At 40.3% G+C, this 26,535-nt stretch overlaps 2 protein-coding genes across 3 annotated transcripts in view; one reads left to right on the forward strand and one right to left on the reverse strand.

The window, feature by feature from the left end:
* asns (asparagine synthetase (glutamine-hydrolyzing)) overlaps window positions 1–5,483 on the forward strand; it is an 18,579-nt gene extending 13,096 nt beyond the window's left edge. For both annotated transcript variants that reach the window (XM_022744094.1, XM_022744095.1), the window contains exons 8-12: window positions 543–649; window positions 1,633–1,733; window positions 3,620–3,701; window positions 3,808–3,963; window positions 4,527–5,483. In XM_022744094.1, the coding sequence (XP_022599815.1) occupies window positions 543–649; window positions 1,633–1,733; window positions 3,620–3,701; window positions 3,808–3,963; window positions 4,527–4,736 (656 nt within the window). In that variant the 3' untranslated portion in view covers window positions 4,737–5,483. The remainder of the gene's footprint in view (window positions 1–542; window positions 650–1,632; window positions 1,734–3,619; window positions 3,702–3,807; window positions 3,964–4,526) is intronic.
* An 11-nt stretch (window positions 5,484–5,494) lies between these two features.
* tac1 (tachykinin precursor 1) lies at window positions 5,495–12,905 on the reverse strand. The gene is made up of 5 exons (XM_022744096.1): window positions 12,789–12,905; window positions 11,149–11,251; window positions 11,039–11,062; window positions 7,312–7,368; window positions 5,495–7,226 (listed from the first exon to the last, which is right to left on the reverse strand). Exons 1-5 carry the CDS (start codon window positions 12,903–12,905, stop codon window positions 7,180–7,182), a joined length of 348 nt encoding a protein of 115 aa, XP_022599817.1. The 3' UTR covers window positions 5,495–7,179.
* Window positions 12,906–26,535: the final 13,630 nt, after the last annotated feature.

Raw genomic sequence — 26,535 nt, forward strand, 5'->3', positions numbered from 1 at the left:
ATAAAACGTAAAAGGTTATTGGCCTTTTAGTGTGACCATAAATGATAAATAGAAAATAAATATTTTTGCAGTTAATTGCCACCACAAATAAATCAATGTATGGGAAACGATGCATCGATTTAAAATATTGATATTGACCAATTTTCAGCATTGATGTTGGGGTGTCATGTGTAGCCCTCTTGAAAAATTCTAGCCACCTTTCAGAGAATCCTCTCTGTGCTAGATGTGGATGATATCCAAAATTTAATATCTCAATACAGCACAGCCCAAATATCACAATATATGATATTACCACCGATATCATGTTATTGCATTTTATATTTCAATGGCTTCTTTATGATATGTATTTATATTTGTCACATGTCACAGTTCAATGTACAGTAAGCAAAGCAGTGAACTTAGGGTGGGACTGGGCAGCAGAGGAGACTAAGCAAAACTGGGTCTTAGCTTTGTGCTGTTGCTGCTTTTTCACTTACTCATATGAACTCTATTGTGATGAGGTCATTAAGATTAATGCAGCTCCTCTGTTTGTTCCACTGCAGGGATGTACTTGGTTTCAAAGCACATCAGGGAGAAGACCGACAGTGTGGTGATCTTTTCTGGAGAGGGTTCGGATGAGCTCACTCAGGGATACATTTACTTCCACAAGGTAAGTCCTGCAGTAATCTTCACACATAAATGTTTAGGATTTTCTAACCTTACTGTATATGGAGTAAGGTGTGGTGAAATGTTACAACCAATGTGAGACCTGGGATTATAAAGCCACTGTCAGGGAGAGAGAGGATGACATGCAGCAAAGGCCCATGGGTTGGACTTGAACCCGTGGCTGCTGCGGTTAGGACTGGCGGTAAGTCCATATGGTACACGCTACATTTTTTGCCTTTATTCTGATAGCATGGCGAGAGAAAGACAGGAAAGTCAGGGAGAGAGAGGGGATGACTGGGTCAGACTGGAACCCTTGTCGCTGCAGTAAGGTAAGTCCATATGGTACGCGCTGTACCAGGTGAGCCACCGACGTGCTCCACTGTACTGCATTTGACTCCAGATCAGATGGTCATGTGTTTGTCACATTGGGGTCAAAGCTTGAAGTTGCATCTCTGTCCTTTGGTGCAAATTTCCCCACTGTAGGACTAATAAAGGACTATCTGATCTTGTATTCTTTTGATCATAATAAATGATGATTGAGATTATAGATTTAACATTGTGATCTTGGGGGCGTGCATCCCAGTGGCTCACCTGGTAGAGCGCATACCACATAGACTTAGTCCTTACTGCAGCAGCTGGGATTCCAGTCTGACCCAGTCATCCCCTCTCTCTCTCTCTCTCTCTCTCTCTCCCTCTCTCCCTGCTTTCCTGTCTTTCTCTCGCCGTTGTATCAGAATAAAGGCAAAAAATGCACAACAAAAAAAAAAATACTGTGATCTGGTGGAAAAAGATGCCCATTCAATCTCATTGTTCACCCTGTTCTGCTGTGGCCTTGACTTCACTCTGACTGCAGTCAGTTCAGACTAGTACTGTGTAAAATCTGCTATCTTGACTGAGACCTGCCGTTAATTCAGACGTGGTAAGTTTCCATCACATTAACGTAAAGGGTTGTATGTCTGAATAAAGTGTGTGTTCCTCCTCCTCCAGGCTCCCAATCCCAAAGCAGCAGCGGAGGACAGCGTTCGACTGATGAAGGAACTCTACCTGTTCGATGTTCTCCGAGCTGATCGCACCACCGCTGCACATGGGTAGCACCTTCACTTAATTTCCCACCACTGCCAGTGCTAAAGAATTAAGGCTAGGAACACTCCTTAAACAAAATTACACAGCAATGTGTGTCTGAAACATGAACCAGTAAAAGATGTGTAGTTACCTCTCTGCTACAAAATGTTACATCCCTTCTGGGCAAATTTAAATTGTACTAGAAATTAGTTCAGAATTAATTCATTAGGGAATCGCACAGAGGCTTAGGCTGATAATCAATCATATTCAATATGGGGATATTTCCCATATATATCCCATATACATTTTCATAATACCCATTATTTTCTCTGGGCAGTTTTGTACAGTCTGTTCTGCTGCTGAGTCCTACCCTCATTTCACTGCTTTAAATAATGTACATTGTGCGTGACAAATAAAATTGCTGTTTAGCGGCAGCATTACTTATACCTGAAACATAACATACAATAAATAATAATATTAAAGGTCATATATTTGACACTTTTCCAGTGTTGAATTATAATGAATAATAAAAGTTTAGATGATACGATACAGTATATTTGTGGTTTTAAGAACCAAAAACCATCTCAAGGTAGTTTTACATCTCCTCTCTCAGACTTCTCTCTGGAGCTCTAGTAACAACAGGTCAGTGAGCCAATCCGAAGAGAGGAGGCTATGAGCCTCTCTTTTGATTGGTTGACTGTTTTCTGAGTAAGCAAATAAAAATATAGCAGATTTCAGGTAAAACACTCAGAGAAACCAAATCATGCAATGTTGGATGGTGGGTCCAGGTGGGTGTGGCTTGGGATGTGGCTGAAAGTGGGGACTGTTTTGTTGTGAAATCACAAAGTTCCAGAAGTCCTGACAGCTNGCTGAAAGTGGGGACTGTTTTGTTCCAGAAGTCCTGACGGCTGGTTTTAAGGCTGAGTTTCTGAATACAGGCTGTGTGCATTTCTCTGTGGACTGAGGCTTTGATACTTTCACAGTATTAATATAGAACCTAGACCTGATCTATAATCAAACAACACATGGACATCTACCTTTAGACTATATGGAGCTTTAAAAAAAAAAAAAAGCAACTACAACATAAAATACAACAACCCCACGTGTTGATCATATATTTGTGCTGCACTGTATTGAGATATTAAATTTTGGACATTGCCCAAACCTAATGGTGCAGTAGTGTCATTTACAGAATTTATCAACTGTGTAAAACTCAGAGTTGTTTAGTTTACAATGTTCCCCATTAAAGAAAGAGCATTTTTTCCTCATTAATTAACTTAACCCATCAATTGACTATTAGGGTTGTCGGCTGTTTGTTTTCTGTCAATCAGCTAATTGATGTACAAATTATTTCAGCTCTGTTGAATTGTGGGATGCTCTCTGTGTATGAATGCTGGTGGCAGCTCTTTAAACATTTAATTACGTTTTTTTTGTTGTTTCCATGAAAATATAATTTATCATCACTGTTTGAACCATCAGTGCAATTTCTGGGGTTTTGCTGTGCTTTTATTCTGGAAGTCATTTATGAATTTGGTAGAAAAACACAGACTTAATGGACTGATGTCAGAAAGTGCACTAATTAATACAATGCAGCAGCTTTTAGGATTAAAGATCTTGCCTTCAGTTTAATCACAAGAAAGATAAATCCTCCATGAACGGGAACAGCAGCAACATGATTGCAAAACGTCAACGGTAAAATTAATAATGCATTTTAATTACAGCAAAATGTGATTCATTAAACCTCAATAATGAGCCACAGGAATGAAATCCATAATAATCAGAAGGGTAAAACATTTGAGTCATGAAATAGAATCAGAACACTGATAATTGATAGTAGTGGAGCTAGCAACCCTTTTCTACCAGCTGATGATGTTGCTGTATCCTGCTAACCGGCTGTACGTTTGTTTCTCAGCCTGGAACTCAGAGTGCCGTTCCTGGACCACAGATTCACAGCATACTACCTCTCCCTGCCAGAGGAGATGAGGACTCCTAAGGTCAGTTGTCGTCTGTCAAACCACAACTCCACTGCAGATGTCTGATGAGCAAAACAGGAAGTCAGACATTAATAACAGTGCGGTGTTGTGTGTCGTGTGTAAGCAGCACGGAGTGGAGAAGCACCTTCTGAGGGAATCTTTCAAAGGTCTCAACTTGATCCCTGATGAGATTCTGTGGAGGCGCAAAGAGGCTTTCAGTGACGGCATGATGTCTGTGAAGAAGTCCTGGTACACCTGCCTGCAGGAGCATCTAGAGTCTATGGTATGTGAGACCAATAACACAGGAACTGATATGGTGATCAAGCTGATCAATTTGTTCTGCTGGTGTTACAGTCATTCCACAAGTTTTTAAGTGCAGGAAATCAGGATGATGATGATTTATATATCTTTTGACAAAACAATCAAACTCCATGGTCAATATAGCTGTTCTGGAGCTTTCAGTCATAGCACATGGTCTTCAGTTGTGGGGCGCTGTGAGGCTTAAATGTTGAGCTTTAAAGTTCATTCTTGACCTTGGAAACAGTCTCACTTCAAGGTTCACAGAGGAGCAGTTCTGGAGTTTTCAATCAAATCACATGGTCTTCATCATCAGCAGATGAAGTTTCACAGAGTGACAGTTTCTTTGTCACAGTGTTTACAGATCTGAATCTTAAAGCATGTAGCACTGAACCTGAGAAAATAGTCTTCATACTAAATCATTCTTCACTTAGAATGTGTTTGTAGTCAACAGTCAACTGCTTGAATGTGTGTGATGTAGATTTTAACACCAAGCTGATTTGATCATTTGTGACCCACCCACCCCACTCCCGCCGTCTGACCTCTCAGGTGAACGATGACCAGATGGAGAAGGCTCACAAGACATTCCCTCACAACCCTCCGTGCACCAAAGAGGCCTACTACTTCAGACAGGTGTTTGAGAAGCACTATCCAGGCCGGGCTGAGTGGCTCCCCCATTACTGGATGCCACGCTGGATCAACGCCACGGACCCATCAGCCCGGACCCTGTCCATTTATAAACCTGATAAAGACCAGTGATTGGCTGGAGAAGAGTCACTCATTAATGCGTTAGCGGTCTTTCTATTGTGTCACACTGAGCTGTACTTTGTTGATCAAATTTAACTCACTAGGAATTATTTTGTATTTACCGTACATGACGTTTGTCAGATTCTCTGATCTCACAGCACGAAAGCCTGTGTGCTAACCAAAACAATGCATCCAAGATGAAAACATTATAGTTAGACCTATTTAATTGAACCTAATTAGGAAATGTAAGTGCTTTACTACGGAAGCCGAGAAAGGCCACACTATCAAATATTTCCTTAGTAATTCTGACGAGCTGATGAGGACTGATCTGAAAATCATCTTGTATGAAAAGACAGTGTGATATCTGCCCTTAACTGAAATATTCCCCAACGCGTTGATCAATGAACATTTTCACTTCACAGCTCTAGAAGTTGTGATCCGCATACTGGCTTGGCACATCTGATCTCATTACAATGAGAAAAGGAGCTGTGTTATCTCCAGATAACAGGATAATTATCTCCTTTTCTCGGGATAACAAAACATTGTTTTTTCCTGATAACATCTTGTTATCTCGGGATAACGAGCTTTGTTATCTTTAGATAACAGGATAAAAGATTATTTGCATGTATGGCCTTTCTCATCTTCCGTTCTATGATGTAAAATGTGCATTTTATTTTATTAGTTAAATATTGCTTATTAGAAGTTCTGCTTCAGTTTTCTAACAGTTGTTGCTCTTAATTCTCTTTAGATTCCAACTATACTGAAGGTGCGTTTTGTACCTCTTGCAAAACATGGTGAAGAAACAACACAAACATTTCACGCTCTACTGGTTTGTGGTAGAATCAAGTTAAAAGCAAAACAGTCATTCTTTTACAGGTAGACTGTCAAAATACTCCAGTCACTGGTTTCAGTTGGTTTCATTACTACCTTGAGAGACTTCATGGGGCTAAATAGGTGATCCATCACAGTGAGCACTCATCATCTTTAGGGCACTATATAACCAGATGTGTGCAGCTGCATGGATGTTGTGGAGTTGAATTAGCTTCAGTCTCCTCTCACAATGTATACACTGTCGTCTTCTTAAATCCAAACATGAACAGGGTTCATGAACGCCACATCAGTTACCTGATGGAGGGTTATTGAATATATTTTAATAATTTCAGACTGTTGCATGACCTCAACCTGATCATTAGAAGCTTATTTAGTTAAAGGACCTCATTGTTTCTAATATTTACATATTAGTTTTGGGTTTAACCTCAGATGAATTATGTAGAGCTGCTAACACCAAAAGGCTGCGGCTCAGCTTGTTGACTTGTCCTGTTTATTATGCAATATGTGTGAAGGACATGTCGACAGTTTTTCATGTGTGGAGGTGTCTGAAACTGGCATGACTCCTCACACTGGTTAATGTTACCTCTGCTGACAAGTGTTAGGTTTGGGTTGGCTATGCAAACTTCAGACTAGTGTGTGTTACATTATGTTAGTGATAGAAATGTGTCATCCCTTGTCATTTGATTTGCTAATTAATTAAATTCTAGTGGATTTATTATATGATGAGGAATTAAAATGTATGTACCACAGTAGAAGATTTTATCATCCCTCACTTGTTTGATGGTTGAGAAGTGAAGTGATCTGACAGTATAATAACTCCATTAACTCCAGTCTGACAATGACACTCAACAAGTTGAACATTGTTCTAAACCAGGTATAATCATTACCAGCATCTTATTTTCTAGTCATTGTTTCTGTGTCATTCTAACTGCTCCTAAAATAAATTCCCCTCTGGCTCTGAAGTGTGTTGAGTTTGTGTGCAGCACCTCTGTCCACCACCAGAGAGCACCCTTATCCTAATGCTGAACACCAGCAGGGTTTGTCACATACGCTAAATGTATCACAAGGAATTCATGACTTGCAAGCTGATGTTGAACCAGTAAAGAAAATAATTTTAATATTTGTCAAACCACTGTAACACACAGGAATCCTGCCATGTCGAACCACGTGTCCGGCTGCAGTGCATGACGGCTCTTCTGAAGTCGGTTGAAGCCAAAATGAGAACCAGGTCCCGGTGTGTTGTATTCATAGAACAATCAATTGCAATTAAACAGTTATGAGGCACTATACAGTGACTTTGGCAGTGCAATTTTCAGCATACCCTGGGGTACAGCCTTGCTTTGATGGTCCACAACAACATTGAGTCTTTGTGGTATGGCAGATGGTGGAGAACGCTCACAGAAAACACTAACACCGATAATGAATCCCCACTCCTCTTAGCCCAATCTACCTTCTGCTGGGACAAATGAAACTGGCACAGGTACAGCACTGCTACATCACTACAATGTGGAAACAGAATCATTTTATTCGACTAACAGCTATACACAGTGGAGAAACCGTCAGGTGCCCCTCCCATGGATGACAAATGGCTGGATGAAAAGCAGGCGGGTGAACAGACGACCCTTTAGCGGCGCTTGTCGTACGTCTGTATTGTGCTCCACTCGTAGGACTCTGCAGAGGGAGAGAGCTCGTTAGCTTCAGAGCACACTTCGCTTTCTAGTCCTCAGAACCACCAGGAGAACTGAACTGAACTCACCTGGCTCCTCTTGGCTTCTTTTCCCCATCAGTCCGACGAAAGAGTTGACTTTATGCCCTTCAAAGAATTTAAAAAAATTTTACATTTTTAAAAGAATATTTCAGTTTGAAACACTTCACTTAGACCAATGTGTCAACCAACTACACACCACAAGCATCATTTAGTTCAGTCAAAAGTTCCCCCAGTACAAAAAAAAAATTACAGGAAAAAATCTTATTTCATTTATAGAGTTTATAATTAAATTAACTGATACTTTGGTGCCAAGTCAGTGGCAGAATTCTGAAAATGTGAAGGTACTTCTATAGAAGCCATGGTATGAAAGACACTGGATGTTGAAGGTCCTGCAGAAATGATGATCAGAGCAGCGTAATAAACCAGTGTCCTAGGCTGTTGCTATGTTTTTGTCTCCTCTATTTCATCACACAAACAAAATAAACTGAAGTTAAATTTTGAGACATTTTATCTAACTCAGGCTCAGTATGCTCATATGGTGCATATGCACCCTAACCAATCGGCCATCAGGTAGCACCAATTTATTTATTTTTTAACCATCTTATTGTCACCCGCTATTGTACCCATTTTCATACGTTTACAGATACAAGATTGAACATAAGAACAGCAGTAGAAGTAAACGAATTAGGTTTTATTTGGAACTATGAAATTCTAAATATGAAGGGCATTTTCACAAAAAAACAGGACAATTTGTGTTCCAGGAAAGAATATTAATTTTCCCGGACAGCTGCTCAAAAAAGAGAACAATCCCGTGAAAACCGGGACGGGTGGCAATTAGGAAACACCTCAAACGTATCTAAGCAGGTCAAGACACACATCCAGAAAGTGTCCTGACATGTTACCATTGTTGGTGAATTTCGATGGTTTACACAATGCCCACAAAAGCTAATGTTAGCTTGCTTAGCCTAATGCAGCGACAGCTCATAACATGAGCTTGGTGCTGACAATATTAGCAGGCTACAGTTTTCAGTTTTTTTCTGTGGAAGTTAATTTGCTTTTGAGAATTGCGGAATTTAGTGGTGATCACTACCAAACATCTGGTCTCGTTACATCCCTGCTTCCAACATCATGGTGTAAAAGTTCTGTTGGTTCGTGTTCATTTCTGCGCCTGATTTTTGGTTTTTGCAAATTAGCTTCAGTCTAGTTTTCGTCAGGGACGTGGTCGTCTCATTTTCATCACACATCTTGACTTTTCATGTCTTCTAACTGTCTTGAGGCTACAGCTGTCGCCATCTTTGTGTACAGTTACCATGGTTACAGTGTCACTCTGCTCTGCATTAACACAGACTGACTATAAATCCAGTTACCAACTGTTTTCTGTAATCTGATCGAGCACAGTCATTCCCGCTAACCTGGCTTTACTGCAGCTACCTGTGCTGTTCACTACAGAGCTGGATTCACTCACCTGTTCACTAAGACACTGTTCAGTTTGAGAGGAGACGCTGTATCATCAGACAACATCAATACAGCCAACATGAAGAGCAAGTTTTGGACACTACAGACAGCTGAGTGAAAATAACGTTCGTTACCTCCACATCCACAGCACCTGATAGCTACATTAACTGAGCTTTTATAAATGTCGGAGCTGCCTGCATGTGTTAGTTTGTCTCAGCTGTTTTGTTGCTGCTCAGTATTTAATTCTCAATGGATTACTTATATTCACAGCAGAGCAGCAGGTCAAGTGGCTCCATCACCTCCTGAACAGCGGAGAAAACTTTTATTAATCAGATACAGAGATTCAGTGTCGGCTCCCACAGGCTGCTGCATTACAACAACCCAAAGTATCTGGCTTTCATATTTAGTTTTCATATTGTTTAGTTTAGTTTATTTAGTGTCATCATTGTTTTTAGCTTACTTTTTATTCAGTTTTAGTTGTCAACAAATATTTTTGACTTGGTTTTCAATTAAATTAACACTACAAAATACCAGCATTTTAATCAAATTTAATCAATTAATACATTTCAAGATATTTAGTCAGTGTTTCCAAACAGTTTTGGCTGGTGAACCTATGAAGCAAAGCTTTGTTTACTTGTAAACCCTGACCACCGGTCACTTTAATGAACAAGTGATAGCGAATAAGAGTAATTCAACTAAAGTTTGAAAAAAAACTAAATGTAATTTTGTTCAGTACAGATGTTTCTTTCTACTTTCCTTCCCTGTTAAACATATTGACCTCTCAGGCTAATCGTCAGGGTGGAAACCACTGATTCAGTCAAAAACCCATCATGGGTAATTTGCTGTTGAATGGCGCTTCAGTCCTGATTTTACAGATTTCACTTCAGTCGTGTGAGATGAGACCAGCTCTGTTCAGTGATCTGGGTTCTGTCAGGTTCACAGTGACATGAATGTGACGGACAACTGCAGACTGACTGTGGCTCCTGTCAGCCACAGTAATGGGTAGTGAAATGAGCGTGAGGAGGAGCGGGGCGGCGGTACAGAGAGCCCTGAGGGACTATCCTACATTACAAACATCAATATTTGCATTAGACTAATGAGAGTCGACTGTAAATGAAAAAAATATACACTGAACCTTGAACATACCAGAGGAATTACAAATATGGTCCTGCCTTGTATCAGTATTTTTGTCACTAATATTTTGAAAAAGAAAAAATTGTGTAAGCGCATCAGGGGTAGAAAGCATTGTAAGTGAGGGGTAAAATGCGTAGCTCCCTCCATCCATCACAAGCGTAAACAATCCAATTTAACTCTCAGATGTCCTTGGGGCATTGATCCCAGCACTATCCCCCTCCTTAATGATGAGTGACTTATAGTCATGCCTGCATAAGAGGAATAAATTAGATGTATACTTCCTTATGTCGCGCTGGGTTGCATCACTGAGTGGGTGACTAATTTAGATAAAAACCACCTCACAGAGAGGAGAAGAGGAAAATCCCCTCCTCCTCATTCCCTTTTTCTCCTGCATCTTTATCTGGTTCTTGTTTGTCCCACACAGACGTCTGCTGTGCACCGCCGTCCTCACCGACACACCAGTGTTCAAAAGAACAGTGGTGGTGAAGCAATCTGTGGTTCCTATCAACTAATTAAACCCCGTCAAACTGTTTGCTCCCTCCAATTTGAGCCCGCTTTCTTAACCAGGGACAAAAATATAAATATTCAACTCAATTAGCAGCAATGCTTGGAAGATTTAAATGATTCAATAGGTTTATTTTAACACTGATGCCATGTTCTTTAGCAGGTTTTAGCAGCAAAGTGGGTATTTTTTACTTAATATGTATAATTTACTACTTTTAGGCCGACAAAAGCATCAATGAAGTGTGGAGACAGCATTGAAAATGTCATGTTGGGAAACAATAGACTGATAAATGAATTGTAAAATATGAAATATCCAAATAAAACATTTCTTTTAGTTTCTTTTTGGTATCTGAGGGGTGGGGGTGGGGGGGGCGGCCATGCACAGGATCATTTCTAAAGAGCCTTTAAATCCGTGAAGTTATGAGAAAACATGCAAATCACCAAATATGGAGACAGAGAAGAAAGATCACGGCAAAATGAGCAGAAATGAGGGAATGAGCACAGATTTTTCCAGTAAATGATCATATTGAGTCTTCAGCTGGAGCTCCACTAAATTTGAATGATTTCATCCTGATTGTGGAAGATTTGATGCAAACAGCACGGACGGAAGATTTCATTCAAGAGCATTTAAATCGTAAATTACATAATAATAAGTCAATGAAAGTGTGTGCGCGGTACTTACTTTTGCGGGTGATCTGTGAATTTGCTGTGCGAGGAAAAGACAGGACAAAGTTTAAAGACAGGTCCACAGAAGTAAACACAAAGTGTGCGGTGCTGAGAAGCAGCTCTCACCCATGGAGCGCTTCCCCATCAGACCGATGAACTGATGCGGCCGCGGCTTTCTCGTCATTCTCAGGAGGATTTCTCTGAACGGGTTGTTAGAGGGCCAGCCGTCCTGAGGGGGGAAAATAATCTCATTGAGTGTTGACAGAGACCCAGGCTGGCAACACACCGTGTCATTGTACAGTCCCTGTGTCCCTGTGCCACCCAAATGTTGAAATGTCTGTGTGAAGACAAAACACAGCAACAGCCAGCCTGACTGAAAAGTAGGGCTGAATGATATGAAATTAATATTATATTGACATTATTTTTGGTTGATATTGCGGTTGACGGTCATTTTTGCATTTTCACTGAAAAAAATATAAAAATGATGATAATGTGATTTTTGTTCTTTTACATGTGGAGAATATGATTTGTAGGCCGGGGCGTCATTCATGTTGTGACACTTTTCACCTTTATCAAAAGACATTGCCTTTAGTGATTTGACTATTGCACTTGGCCTTATTGTGATTTAGATAATATTTAGATGAATTGTTCTGACTCACTGAGAAGGTAATTTATCTGGTATTTGACATTTTTTCTCTTAATTATTGCCCTTCTACTGATGAATTAAAAAGAAGCCAAATACCTGACCTGGGTATATGATTGTCATTATTTTGAAAAATGTTATTTGAACCCCTGCACCTCCATCTCCACCAGATAATCCAATAAGCCTTGAATTTTGCACTTTCATTAATGTTTCTATTTCCATCTCAGGATGTATTTCTACAGTATGCATTAGTCTGACTGAGAAATGGTCCTAGGAGCCACTAATGTCCCGCACACTAAGTTGTAGTGATTTATCATGGGGCTCATCATCTGCAGAATGGCCCCGGCCCACAGTTTAAGGTATTAGCTGAAGAGCTTGGCTCGTTTCCAGCTCGCAATGTCAAATACAGGATGTGTGTCTCACATCAGTGGAGATCCTCTGGGTTTCAGCTCCCACTGTGCACTTAAGGCTTTATTTAATTTCCTATTGGCTGGCTGTTCTTCAACAATCTTCATCTTCATCTTACTGAGACTGTTCCGCCTGTTTAATGATACTAATCTGATAGAAACTCAGAAGTTTTAAAGTCCATTTTAAAATGATTATTTCAAAATTATTCTTTATTTCATCAACTGTTACATTCATTTGCTGTATTCTGTGTATCTCCAGATATTGAGTGTATTTGACAAAATTTTAAATTAACTTAAATTAACTGGACCTAGAAAACACAAAATTGTCTAAAAGATTTCTAGTCACAGTAGGTTCTAGTTTCCACTACCAAGTCTATTTAGTCTAATTAGTTAATATTAAGTCATGTTCAGATCAAACACTGTGGATGAGATGGAGAGAGTAAAGAATGAGTAAAGTCCATCAGACCTCATTATAAAAGATCTGGATCAGAGTAGGTGTCATTATAACCTACAGGTCTAATATGAGACCCTCAGGTGCAGAGATACACAGCACTGTATGCTGGTTAACTAAAACAAGCTGAACCTCCAGTCTAATCTCACTGACTCACCTTCTGTCATATGTTGGTTAAACCAGTTTACAGTAGGTCAGTAGCTACACAGGTAACTAGAAGCCATTAATAAGGAAGAAGTGTCATTTATGATGAAGTGTAAACTACCTGTATTTGGTTGCTGCTGGTCCAGTAGTCCGCTTCTTCTCTTGGCTCGTTTTCTTCGCAAAAAACTTGGACGACGGCGAAAAAAGCCATTAAAACCGGTAAAAGCAGCAACTTCATGACGCCAAACCTGTTTTATTTTTTTTGCAACGCAGAAAATTCAGTCAGACTCACTGTTTATATATGAAAATAACCGTCGACAACAACTAGGAAAGAAAAAACTAAAGCAGAGAGGTTTGAAACTCGACCAACAGATGTGCGCACTGTGTTCTCCCCTCACAGATCAGCAGTAGTCCATAATGGATGCGTGCGTCAAAGCGCTGTACCGGGCTCCCGCCACTGTCTCCAAAGCTCGCGCGCTCAGCCTCTGCAGCAACTTCTCCGGTCTTGTGCGTCCTCCTGTCAAGAGAGGCTCCTATATAGCAGCCGGAGCAGCGTTGCTTAGTAACGCCATCACAGTAATGTGAGTAATGTCGTCCAGTCACCAGTTTACATTGTAACGATACTTTCTTAGTTTAGTTACCCGCCAGAGCACTTAAGTCATCACGAGCTGTAAATGATGTGCGTCACCGGTCAGTTCACCTCACACCGAGTCTGAATGTGATCCACTTTTATTATCAATATCAGTAATTGATTGTAACATCTGTTATCATTCAGACTGATAAGAATGTTTGTCTAATAATGGTTTAATAATTTCTCACATAAAGGAGCAGGCTGATAATGAACGGGCCTCATGTCTAACATGGTTAACATTTGTATTTGGAAATGAATCTGAGCTCATATTTTATAGCACAGTAAAAGTTGCAGCTCTAAATCTCTGTAACCTCTCATTAATTTCCTTCTGTTTACATCTTAAAAGCTGAACCTACCTGTGTAGGAAATGAAAACTTATATCTACATTCATACAATAACGTAAGGCACACGTAGGTCTGTGATGACGCACTTGGTGTTGCGTAGCTTATAGGCTTAACTTCATTAAAGTCTGTACATTTATATTTTAAAACCATATTAACTAATTAATTGTATCGTTCTTATACTGAATTTTTTGCTGTCATACACACACACACACACACACACATATATATATATGTACACACACACCCAGTGTTTTATTGATTTGGTTCCATACATCCTCCTCCTACAGCTCAGAGAAAACACTGCGTACAAACCTCTCTCTTCATATCAAAGCCTGAATGAGAAGCAGACGGGCGTGTGACCTGAGGGTGCCACTGATTTCCATTAGAAAAGCTTTTTTTTTTAAGTGTGGGATGTTGGGGATGAATAGAGGACTGCACTGCCACACCAAGTTCAGTGTCCATGCACCTCAACAAGCGCTTGATTTGCCCAAGTGCCTTTATTCCATTAACAATAAGTTGATTTTATTTACCCATGTGCTATTGGGAAATGCAAATGTTTTCCCTGTGCGGGGAATGGACTTCAGTCTGTCTTCTATAGCAAGTGTTATTCATCCATTTGTTCCATTAATCTAAGATGCGGCACCAATTTACATAAGCAGGAGTATTTCTGAAGGATGCTTTGGCTCTGTTTGACCGTCATATTCTGTATATTTTGTTGATATAAATTCTGAGAGCCAACAGCATCAAATTCAAACATGAACAGGAGGATATTAACTTCTCTAAACCTGTAATCAGGCCAGGTTGTGGGATTCAATATGTCACATGAAGTGAACAAGTCCTGTTGAACTTGGTGTGCAGGTGAAGAGACTGTGGATAGGTCTACACTAACATTCATAACTTAGCTTTAACGGGGGGGGGCTCCACGGTCACAGAGCCACTCTGGACTGGAATTTAATCATCCTCACCACTGTGACAGCTCATCCGATTAACAGATGGAAGGGGGAGGTGAGGAGAGAGGGCTGGAGAGAAGGAGGTGACGGAGCTGTTGGAACCGTGAGAGGGAGTAACCACGAAGGAGGAAGAGGACTGAGGAGGAAGACATAGGAGGTAAAGTGAGCAGGGCACTGCTCAAGTTGGGGCACAGAGATAAACGGATATGCAGATTATATGGGGAGATGTGGACTGATGGGACAAATGGGACATCGGTCCACTGAGGCCAAGAGGCGTCTGCGGCCGTTACTGCTGTGTGGGTAATACAATCAGCTGGATTGCATAGCAGGTCACTGTGGACACTTTAACTTTGATAAGGCATCCAGCAGCAAATGGGACTCTGACATGCTGATATAATGCATGAATACATTAGAGCAGAAGTCGATTATGTGCATGGAATGAATCCAAAGCAGATCATTTGTTGAGTCAAAGCAGCGCTGTGCCAACAGTTAATGCATGTGCTTGAATTAGAAAATCCCTCGAAATATTCAATTTATATTTCAATTCAAACAGCACGACGATGCTAAATAAAAACAGAGATGTCAAAATATTAATTATTGGTTAAACTGCAGTACTTACCATGTACTGTATGTAACGTAATATCAACACTGCCAAATGCAAGAGGGAGGTAATTATTTTTACTGTAATTACACTGTCTGGCTATTAATGTGGTGATATTTTATTGATGTTAAAATGTGGTATCGTTACCATCTCTGTGAGACTTGACAAAAAGTGCACCATAATGTTTTCATTCTTTCAAATTAAAGATGCTGTGATAATTCACCACATGTTCATTTTCTCTGTGGGTGTAACAAGCTTGCCAGATATTTCACTACAGGAGCTCATGCAGCTCATTTTCCAGCACGAGAACCTGATGGCGGCGATCGATAAAAACAAGACACTCCAACATGTCCGCCAAACTGAACCATTAAGCCCGTCCACAAAACTGTCAACACATCGTCAGTACCTTCCACAATGCATTCGACCAGAACAAGGATGATTCACATGATGGTTTTCTGATCTGATCTGCCTCCTCTGTTGTTAAGGTTTAGCTTAGTAAGCAACTACTTGGTTTAAAGCTCCATATTTTCTTCTTCTCCTGTGTTTTATTTGAAGTGTTAATCCATAAGAAGATATATTTGTGGTTTTAAGAACCAAAAACCATCTCAATGTAGTTTTAGATAGCCTCTCTCAGGCTTCTCTCTGGAGCTCTAGCAACAACAGGTCAGTGAGCCAATCAGAAGAGAGGAGGCTCAGAGCCTTTCTTCTGATTGGCTGAGTGTTTTCTGACTGATCCAATAAAAATATAGCATATTTCAGGTAAAACACTCAGAGAAACCAAATCTTGCAAGGTTGGATGGTGGGTCCAGGTGGACAGGGCTTGGTGGCTGCTTAGTTGTGACATCACAAAGTTCCAGAAGTCCTGACGGCTGGTTTTAAAGGGGACATATTATGCAAAATGCACTTTTCCATGGTTTTCTATCAGTAATATGTGTCCCCGGCCTGTCTACAAACCCCCCAAACATGAGAAAAGTCCATCCTCTCCGTCTTTTGCTTGCTCCGCCTTTCAGAAAATGTGTCCTCACACAGGCCAATTGGAGATTTTCCCTTGATGTCGTCATGAAGGGAAATAAAACCTCCCCCAGGTGGGTGACACTCCCCGAGCTAGGTGTGTGTTACGCCCTCTGAGTCCGCCTTGCAGCTGCTATCGTTTATTCCCTCGCATCACGGCTCCGGTAAAACTGTGTCGAAGGTACGAGCGATGCACGCTAGTTGCTCGGTTGTTGACTGTACAAACCAACACAGAAGTCTTTTTACCCCCTACGTCCGACGATCTGAAGACCCAGTGGATTTGTTTTATTTTATTTTTGATGGAAATGTCCCATGTAACGAGGGCCAGTACAATGTGGGATTCGCTACATTCTGAAGATAAAGCATGGATCAGCACCGACTGTCCGAGACCCAACTTCAAACTTGGGAGCTGTAAGTTTCACCATTTTATGTTGCTTTACTGTATGTACACGAGAGCCTGTTGCGTGTGTTGTTAGCATGGCAGCTAATGTGGTTAACGTTTTGCCTCATCCATACAGCCGGGTATAGCTGGGTACAGATTGTATGCAATTCCTCTGCTTGGTATCGCTGTGTGACGTTGATTAGAGCCACCCTGCTAACTTTATCACACTTGAAAGGCGTTTTAGCTGTCTGTAAAGTCAAGCCAGTAAAATTCAGACTAAACATAGGCTTTGCAGCGATTAGCATAGGTGTCTGGGCTTGTTTGTTAGTGCTGTGAAAGTTAGTATTGAGAGTCATGCCTTATGATGGCCGTTTTAACGTTTATATCATGTTTAAAGATACAGTGCCTGTGGGGAATATCTAGATAAGCGCACCAGTTACAGGGAATATGTGAAAGGGGATAGTCTGTAATACACATTTCTTGCATTTTGCACATATAGTGAGCTATTTGCAGCATTTACAAGCTTTTGAAAACCCAGTTTACACATAATTGAGTGCATTTGTTGTTATAATTTTTGCACTGCTTGCAGCTGTTGCCATAACTACACATTTGAGGAGATGTTGGTGTAACCTCTGTTTCCTCTGTTCAGGCCAGCACATCAAGTGCATCTATACAGCTTCCTGCAACAAGGGATGTTGCATGCCAGACTGACCCACTGTAGATGTGTACTGTAGGCACACAGTTATCCTTGAGGACTCTTCAGCCTCACATCAGAAGTACAAGGTCTGTAGCGTCTGAAGTGCATCTACTTTTGATAAACCTAACAGTCATTTATTCAGTCTTGGAATGCTGTGCAGGTAAGTGAAGCTGTGTTACTTAGAACTTGTGAGGTGTGTAGGCTAAGGTTTCTGTCAACATTAACATCTTTGATTTTCTCTTTACTGTACTCCAGACTCTACCTGGCTGCCATGTACTACAATGAAAATGCTGAGCGACCACAAGCCCAACAAAAAGAAGGTGAACCACTGTTCAAGGTCCCAATTTCCAAAGGCCATGAAAGGGAGAATGCAGAGCTACACCAGTTAAGACTGAGCCGACATTCTATAAGTTATATATTTTATTTTTCAACCAAAAATGTTTTGTACACATTGTATTAAGTATTGCACGTATAATGTTATGACAGTTCCACCAACAACAAAATACAGAAAAGAAAATGTCAGGAGGTATTTAGAAACAGACTTTCAGCCATTGTTTATGTAAAAAAAACCAACAAAAAAGTGAAAAATGTAAACAAAATCTTTTGTGTTTTATCAAACAGGATGTTTTGGACCTTCATATTTTGAAAAGTCTTTGTTGACCTGGGACCATACACAGAAGCTGCTTTGCCATCCCCATCCCAGAGGACCTCACTGCACAGTTCGAGCGCCTGAGAAGGAGGAGGTCATATCCAGCTATGTGTTCCCAGTTCTATCATGGGGCAGTCTAAAACCCACGTACTGGCCTGTGTGCGTCAGGAAACTCGGCACTGATGCGTAGGACCAGGCAGGCTGAAATGACGACCCAGATTCTGCCGGACCAAGGAAGCCCCAGCACCAGCCCATAAAGCTCCTACAGGCTAGATACCTGTACCGACTAAAACAAACTGGACAGGGCATTTAGTCTTGCAAACAATATCTATGTTGTGTCTCACAATTTTTTATATGATCCAGTGAATCCTACAGTTTTTTTTATATTCACTGATTATAAGTGCCTCATTTGATGTAAAATAAATGCTTGATCGTTTCTAAAGAAATGACTCCTCTGAATCATATGTTATATGCACATATCTGCTGATAGAAAAACTTTACAAATCAAAGAGCAGCTAAACTAATTTATTTGAGGGTGTGTTACTCTATTTGTGGTGTGTTATTACAATTGTAAAATTATGTGCACTGAAGTAAAACAAAAAGACTGCCTAACATCTTTTATTTAGATTGAAACTATATGTTTTTACAAAGAAGCAAAACGTACTGCGTTGTATTCCTCTCAACCCTAAAGTACCGTAGTCAGCGCGGTACATGTTGCAGGCAGAAACACTTGAGGCAGCCATACATGGTAAATCTTCCTCGATCTCCCAAGCCGTCTGGTAACCTACAGTGAATTACAAATGGTAAATGCTATGGTTTATTATAAATGTAATGTAATAAAAACAAATTACTGATTAGTTTGCTCCAGTGAGAATGCTACCTGTGGTGTCTCCTAGCAGCAGATATTCTCAGCTTCTGTGGGCATGGTTGCACAGTTTCCACAGGAGCACCTATCCAAAATATAGAGAAAAATGGAAACATTCACCAGAATATAAAGCTTATGAAATTCAAAAACTGACAGACAGTGGAGATCAGGTGGGTAAGAAGTAAGCTTGGCTACATATCAAGCGCATATAACATAGGTAATTTACAACATGTCACTTATTGCATATAATGTGGAGCTTGACAACAGTGTAGTGTAGAAAACACTGCACAGCCTCGTCTTTGATTAAAGATTAATGTTGCTATCAGACATGTTTATGCTGATTTACAGCTTTCATTGTAATACACAAAATAAATTTACTACATAAAGGAAGATGTCATGATGAGCATCTGCTCAAAACATGGAGAAAAATTAATAAAATCAAAATGATTTACTTTGTCAGCATCTATTAAAATATCTGACTAGTCTTGACATTGAACACCTGTAGCAGTCCTCAGTCAACAAACATTTTCATAGACTGTAAAAGTATGTCTAAGGAGGCATGACAGATAACTACAATACACAATTCACAATAGTGCTTATTTATCAAAAGAGCTCCCAGTAATGAAGAGACAGTAACAGTTAGCATTAGCTACCTAGCTACATGTTAGTAACTGTGTGCCAGCACACATCAGCAAACTGAAAATGTAAAGTCAAAATACACAAAATTGGTTTCCAAACATTCAGAAACGTCCTGCTGCAGTTTTAGAGTTTGAACTTCTTCAGGAGTGTCACACTGTGGTGAGGTTGTCTTGTCCTTGGTTTGTTTTGTCCTGTCATTTCCTGTTTTATTTTGAAAAGTAACTCTCCTCTTGTTTCAGGTCACTTGCTCTTCCTCATGTGTCTCAGTCTGATTGCCCTAAGTGTTTCCACCTGTGCCCTATTTCCCTCCATGTGTTTAAATAGTCTGTGTTCCCCTTGTCTTGTGCCAGAGTGTCTTCGTCCTTGACCTTCACCCGGGCCTTTGTCCATGCCCACAGCCATAGTGTCCTTCAAAGTAAGCCGTTTGTTCCTCGTGAAGAGTGATTTTTTGTTTGTAATTTCTTGCCTTAGCTCATGTTCATAGCCCTTTGTTTTTCCTCATTATGAGTGATTTTTATTTCGTGTAAGTTATTATTTATTATCCTAGATCCTCCGCTTGGTGATGTGAGTAGATTATTTTGGTTTATTTTTTTATTTAGTCAGGTTTTTCCTCCTTACAGAGCGTTTTGAGTTTACCTTTTTGTTTCTTTTGATTAGAAGCTTTTTCCTCCTCCTGGAGTGTTTTTGTTTTCTCAGGTTTCAGAGTTTAGTGACTAGTCTTTTTCATAGCCATTTGTTTTTCACTCTGTCTGAGGTCTCTGGTGATTTCAATAAAGCCCATTGTTTACTTATTCTCTGCGTCTGAGTCCTGCCTTGAGTCCCTGCCTGACAAGGAGCCTCTCCCTCTGGGGCAGATTCTGGATAAAAGTCGTATGGTTGAACCAAAGCGCTTCCGACGCCAGGTCGCCGGTCACAGTCACCGTAAACATCACAGCATGGTGCCAGAAGCCCAAGCCGCATCCCCTTCCGGAGAGGGGCGTGGTCAGGCACAGCTCATTTGCATTTAAAGCTACAGACACAGAAACAGCCTGTTCTGAACAGGGCTGAAAAAGAGGGGTTTACAGGCATGCTGAAATATAGGAGCGGAGTGGATTTTTTAGCAAGAAGCTTCAAAGACATGTTTTGTGGACGTCTGAGACTTATTTAAACTTGTTGAAAAGGAGTATAATATGTCCCCTTTAAGGCTTGGTTTCTGAAAACAGGCTGTGTGCATTTCTCTGTGGACTGAGGCTTTGATACTTTCACTGTATTAATATAGAACCTAGACCTGATCTATAATCAAACAACACATGGAGATCTACCTTTATACTATATGGACCTTTTAATGTTAGGGAAAAATCAGTCTTGTGAAACGAGTGTTGGAAAGTACATTTACTTAGTTTACTCAAGTACTGTACTTTATTTGAGTATTTCCTTTTATATGCTAAATTATACTTCTGCTCTACAACAGTTTAGAGGGAAATATTTTATTTATTTTAATTCCACTACATTTGTTTGACAGCTGTACTTTGAAAACTGTCTGTTTCAGATGTTTGAGTGTCAGCAGCCAAACAGACAATTCAATCAGGAGAGACTTATAGAGGAACACAAGAGGAGGAGATATTGGAAGTACAATGGAATTTACTGTGAACAGAAGGAATAGACGTTGGCACTCAGACACTTGCAGGAAGTTGAGTAAGGTCATTCCAATTAGAGGAATCTTCCCCCGGAGACTAGACACTGGTGGTGGTGATGAGGGATGGAGCTTGAGGATGCAATGTCTTCATGAGAGGGAAACCTCTGATTGGATGGTTTGATTGGAGATGGTCAGGCTCCACAGCTGAGGTGGTGAAGGCTGGAGGTGGGTGCTGAATGACAGCAAAGAGAGAGACACTTTAAAGTTTGACAGCTTACAAGTGATTGGCTGAAGGCCAGCATGTCAGGTTGTGATTGGATGAAGATGAGAATGACCTGGTGGAGCTTAGAGAGAGCGGGAAATGTGCTTGGGACTTGGCATGGAGGAGATAATCTTCCTGACTGAACTTTGACTAAGCTTCATTTCAAGTCAAGTCAAATTTTATTTACTTACTACTTACAGCCATGCTTACAGCTTGCTTAGCACTGTTCTTGGACCCTAAAATCAGACAAAACTCCCCTGAAAAACCTTTAATGGGAAAAAATGGAGAGAGATGGCAGGAAGAGTGGCAGAGGAGGGAGATGCAACAGAGGTTGTGTTTTCAGAATAGAACAACATAGTAGATTTACAGTGTGGACAATCAGGATAACAACATTATAAGATTGTAAACATTAATGTAGAATATGATCTGGGAGGACAATATGAAGACCTGGACAGAGGACAAACCACACAAACACACAAGAAGGAAAACCAAACACATCATTCACACGTCTACGAGAGGGAGGGAGACAGAGAGAGGAAACCAAGAAGGGCTTTCAATATCATCAAAGAAAACATTTCGACTGACATCCCAATTAGGACGGGTTCAAAATTCAAAATTCAGACCCAATAATATTAGTGAAGTTTGGGGTCTCCCAAATCGGAAAACATCAGCTCCATGCAGAATTGTGCAAAAACAGACACACAGCCACTCACACATACAAGGTAGAATTTGGACACTGCCCTTTAATATTTTAATATTACAATTCAAAAGCGAGCCAACTAACTTTCAGTCAGGATTTAGAGTACATCATAGGATAGAAACAGCTCACCAATGAGCTCCTCATGGCCTCAGACACTGGACTTCTCTCTATACTTTTCATTTGATACCATCGATCACATGATCTTATTACAGAGACTAGAACATGTCATTGGCATTAAAGGAACCAGACTTGTTAGATAGATTCCAGTTTGTTCATGTTAATAATGACTCTTCTATGCACACAAGAGTTTGTCATGGAGTTCCACAAGGTTCTGTGCTCGGACCGATATTTTTCACCTTATGTCTGCTTCCTTCAGGGAATACTGTCAGGAAGCACCAGATACATTTCCATTCTTACGCAGAAGAAACCCAGCTGTACTTATCTATGAAGCCATACTAAACAGCTGGTCAAACTTCAGGCGTGTCTTAAAGACATTTTTACTTCTTTACTCAGACAAAACTGGCATTATTGTACTTGGCCCAAGCACCTCAGAGACACACTATCTGATAATATACTTGCTCTGAATGGCATTACCTTGGTCTCCAGACAGTCAGAAACACTGGGGTCATTTTTGACCCGGACATGTGTTTTACTTCACACATAAAACAAGTCTCTAGGACAGTGTTCTTCCACCTGCCCAACATTATGAAAATTAGAAACATCCTGTCTCAAAGGGATGCTGAAAAACCAGTCCATGTACTCTCAGTAACTCAGTGAAAAGCCTTCAGCAGATTCAAAATGCTGCAGCATGAGTACTGACAGGAATTTGGAGAAGAGATCACATCTCTCCTGCATTGGCTTCTCTGCATTAGCTCCCAGCAAAACCCAGAATAGAATATATCTCTAAATGAAGGCCTGTTTGTGGTTCCTAGAGTTTCTAAGGCAGAGCCTTCAGCTATCAGGCTTCCCTGTCTGTGGAACCTCTCTCTTTCTCTTTCTCTCTCTCTCTCTCTCTCTCTCTCTCTCTCTCTCTCTCTGTATTCATTCTGCAGGCATCTGTGAATCTGGGACTGCAGGATGATTGCTGCTGTTATTAGTGATAACACCATCATACCTATGGGTATTATTATTATTATTTTCACCATGACAATCAACAATCAACGGTTATGATTTGACACTGTATAAATAAAATTTAATTGAATTGAATATTATGTGTGTATGGAGATAAATCTGTGGAGCAGTTTTCACTTTTCAGATTAAAATATCTGGAACTAAACATTTTAGCAGATGCACAGTACAATATTGAAAGATCAAAGTCTATCAGTGAGTGCTTTAAAGCTTGAATGGAGTCTGAGGCTGCACATATAGTTTAAATAAAGCTGAATCTGTGCACTCATAGGATCCTCTTCATTTTAAAAATCATAAAAATATTAATATAAAATCCACCATTAAAGATGTAATCACCAAAAGTCATTGCACCTGTCTCCTCAACTTGAACCATACGCTAGTATCATGCCAATAATTATTTTCAGCAATCACACAGTGTGTCAGTGTGTGAGTTAACACACACTTTATTTAGAGTCTCATGTGTATTCATGCAGGAAACCACATGATGAATTATAGTGTAAGCCACGTGTAAGGCTATAGTAGGTGCTGCTGAACTGAGTTGGATTTATTGCTCACTAAAACCACTACAAGCCTCATGTGGCTCCATGAAGGCCAAAATATTGTTGTCACATTTTTTTATAAGTGTGCTGAGCACACACGCTCTGTTCCAACATCATTTATTCCTTTATTTCACATTCATAAACTTGTGTGTGTTCACATTTTGGTGTTAGCCAGTGTTGTCAGTCTCCTGCTGGTGGCTGCTAACAACTTTGATTAAAATAAGTCCATTTTATTTATACAGCACAGGAAGACAGAGAACATAGCACAAGTTCCACAAAGAGATATAGAATAATTATTATTTTAATAATGATGATTGTAGCAGTTTGTGTTGGGCAGGAAGTGAAGCACTTTACTCCTGTGGTTCACACACTGATGTCCAGGGGTTACCAGGGGCCATTAATAAATCTCCCAGCAAAAGACTAATTAGATCTTACCACTATTTAATTTCCCAGATGTTTGATTAAATTCGATCCCAAGGAACACAAATATCAAATAAATGCCAGATATGACCTGGTTCAGGAGCACAAAGTGAGAATGTGTATGATTTATTGGATTGGACTGATCACATTTGTGCCCTGCTGCTGGTGTGGCCTGAGGATGTCTGTCCGTCTTTCAACACTCTGGTCCAGATATCTGGTCCAGCTGCTGTGGATATTTATGGTCCCCAGTGCTCAGAGTCCAGGCCAGAGTCACAGTCTTTCTGGTGGACCCCTAAACTCCGGCCCTACAATATCTGTACCTGGGCAATGCTCATGTTATCATTCTCACATTCACAATCATTTGCTAGATATACTTACCCTCCATCCTTGGTCCAAGTTTCACCAAACCTGGTACATCCCATGTTTGGGCGACCCTGAACACAGCCCATGTATGTGATTTGAGATATCGTGTCGTTTTTCAATGATTGGCTAATACACTTTTGTGGGTGTGGTCAAATGAAGTCAAACTGCTTTAACCCTGAAAAAAAGCGGTTACTGAGACCTTACATCACAGAATGATTCTTTGTGAGTTTAAATGGAGCCCATTGCACCCATCAGGCTCATGCAGACGCTTTGAATGGACACTGAACTTTGATTAGTGGGAATAAGTGAAAATGATCGTTATGCTGCTGATGTTTTATTCTGCTTTGTAATTATAGGGGTCTGGTTGCAAATGGGCGGGAATTTGTGGACTAAGATAAAGCAGAGGTATTGTGTGTTACAGGAAACTGTGGTCCCAGGGTTTGAAAGTATCAGACAAGATGGGAATGAGAAAGCAGGAGGAGGCTGTGCAACATTTGACCTCATGTGCTGTATATGAAGGTGAAACCTAAGTCTCTGCTGGAATATGTGGTAGTAAATGAACATCAAGGAGCCTGAGGAGGTTATGGAGCTAATGAGTGCCATTCATTTGGGTATGTGACTTTAATGCACACAACCCCTTTTGGGGCAGTACAATGAAGATAATAATGGAGACATTGTGGAGGAATTTGGGTTAGGGGTTTGATATAAGAACAGGGGCAGTTTCATGCATAGACTTAGCTTTAGCATCCAGTGAACTGGCAAGGGCTGGAGAATGGACTACATGGACCAAACAATGTTGAATATGTAACTTTGTTAAGAAAAATGCTATATAGATACAGTTATTATCGTTATTATCATTATTATAGATGGATGGAATAACATCTTGTGTGGATAGTTTTTTGCAATGCATGTGTCTGCATCCGGAAAAACCCCAACAAAAACCCTATATTTTTCATCTGTACTGTTCTTAATCTGTATATTTTAGCGATACTGTTAAAACATTCCTAGAGAAGAGCTCCTGGACAGGATGGAATTAGCTGTGAGATCTTTAAGATTCAATGAATCTGTGTTGCATGAATGACTTGCTCTCATAAACAGTGTATGGAAAGAAGGAACTCTTTCCACCTCATGGAGGCAAGCAGCAGGGGACTGGAAACTGGGGAAAAATGCCTCGCAGGCTCACACAGACCATTGATAGCGCTGTTGTCTCTGATAATGAAAGAGTGGTCACTGACAGGCTGGTGTATAAACTGCAGAGGGAACAACAGGCTTTGGCAGAGGGAGGAGCACCATGGATTCTCTCCTTTGATTCTGAGATAAAGAAAGCTATGGCAAATAAAGAGGGAATGGTGGTGGTATGACATATGACATGGGAATAGGGTCTATCATGAAAGCTGTATAAAGCTGGGGTAAGAGGGTACCTCTCTAATACACCTATATATTCTTGATTTGTCTTGGTTTTTGTGTTTTTGCGGTAAATAAAACCAATATCTTCATCTAAACTCCAGTTTCCTCATTGCTGAGGAAACAACATACTATAAATGGCATTCTAGTTTTAAAACACCACAAGCACTGTCGTGTATCACCAGCTGTGGGTCTGGCTCAATGCTGGAAAAATTCAGGTTTGTAAAAACAGGCTGTAATCAAGTTTTGATTCTCACCCAAACCTGCTCTTTCCCTTTGTGGCTGAATTGCTCTCTTTGCCAAGACTTTGGTTGCATGAACAATGCTGTGACCTTCTGATAGAGTTGCCCCCCTGGGCTCCATCTAGATAATGGATACTCACTTGTGGGTGAGTGGCTGATGTGGAAGGAATATTGATATCTGACTGTCTAAGGTACAGAGGAAACAAGCTTCACCACAGACACTGATGTTGGATGTACTGCACAGGACAGGGAACCCTCAGTGTTAGAATGCGACTTAAAGATACCTTGTGGTATTTTAAGTTTATATGTATATATATATATATATATATATATATATGTATACTGTATATATATATATGTATATTTTAAGAACAATTGACAAAATCTTTTTTTAGATGATAAATGATGGGGAAAAAATGGATGCAC

This window comes from Seriola dumerili, unplaced genomic scaffold (assembly GCF_002260705.1).
Source record: "Seriola dumerili isolate Sdu_G_001 unplaced genomic scaffold, Sdu_1.0 BDQW01000078.1, whole genome shotgun sequence".
Lineage (NCBI taxonomy): Eukaryota > Metazoa > Chordata > Actinopteri > Carangiformes > Carangidae > Seriola > Seriola dumerili.

Coding starts and splice junctions, on each gene's coding strand:
- tac1 (XM_022744096.1), bottom strand. CDS start 12,905: ATGAAGTTGCTGCTTTTACCGGTTTTAATGGCTTTTTTCGCCGTCGTC. Junction 11,252..12,788: donor CCAGCAGCAACCAAATACAG/GTAGTTTACACT, acceptor TTCCCCCCTCAG/GACGGCTGGCCCTCTAACAA. Junction 7,227..7,311: donor AAGAAGCCAAGAGGAGCCAG/GTGAGTTCAGTT, acceptor CTCCCTCTGCAG/AGTCCTACGAGTGGAGCACA.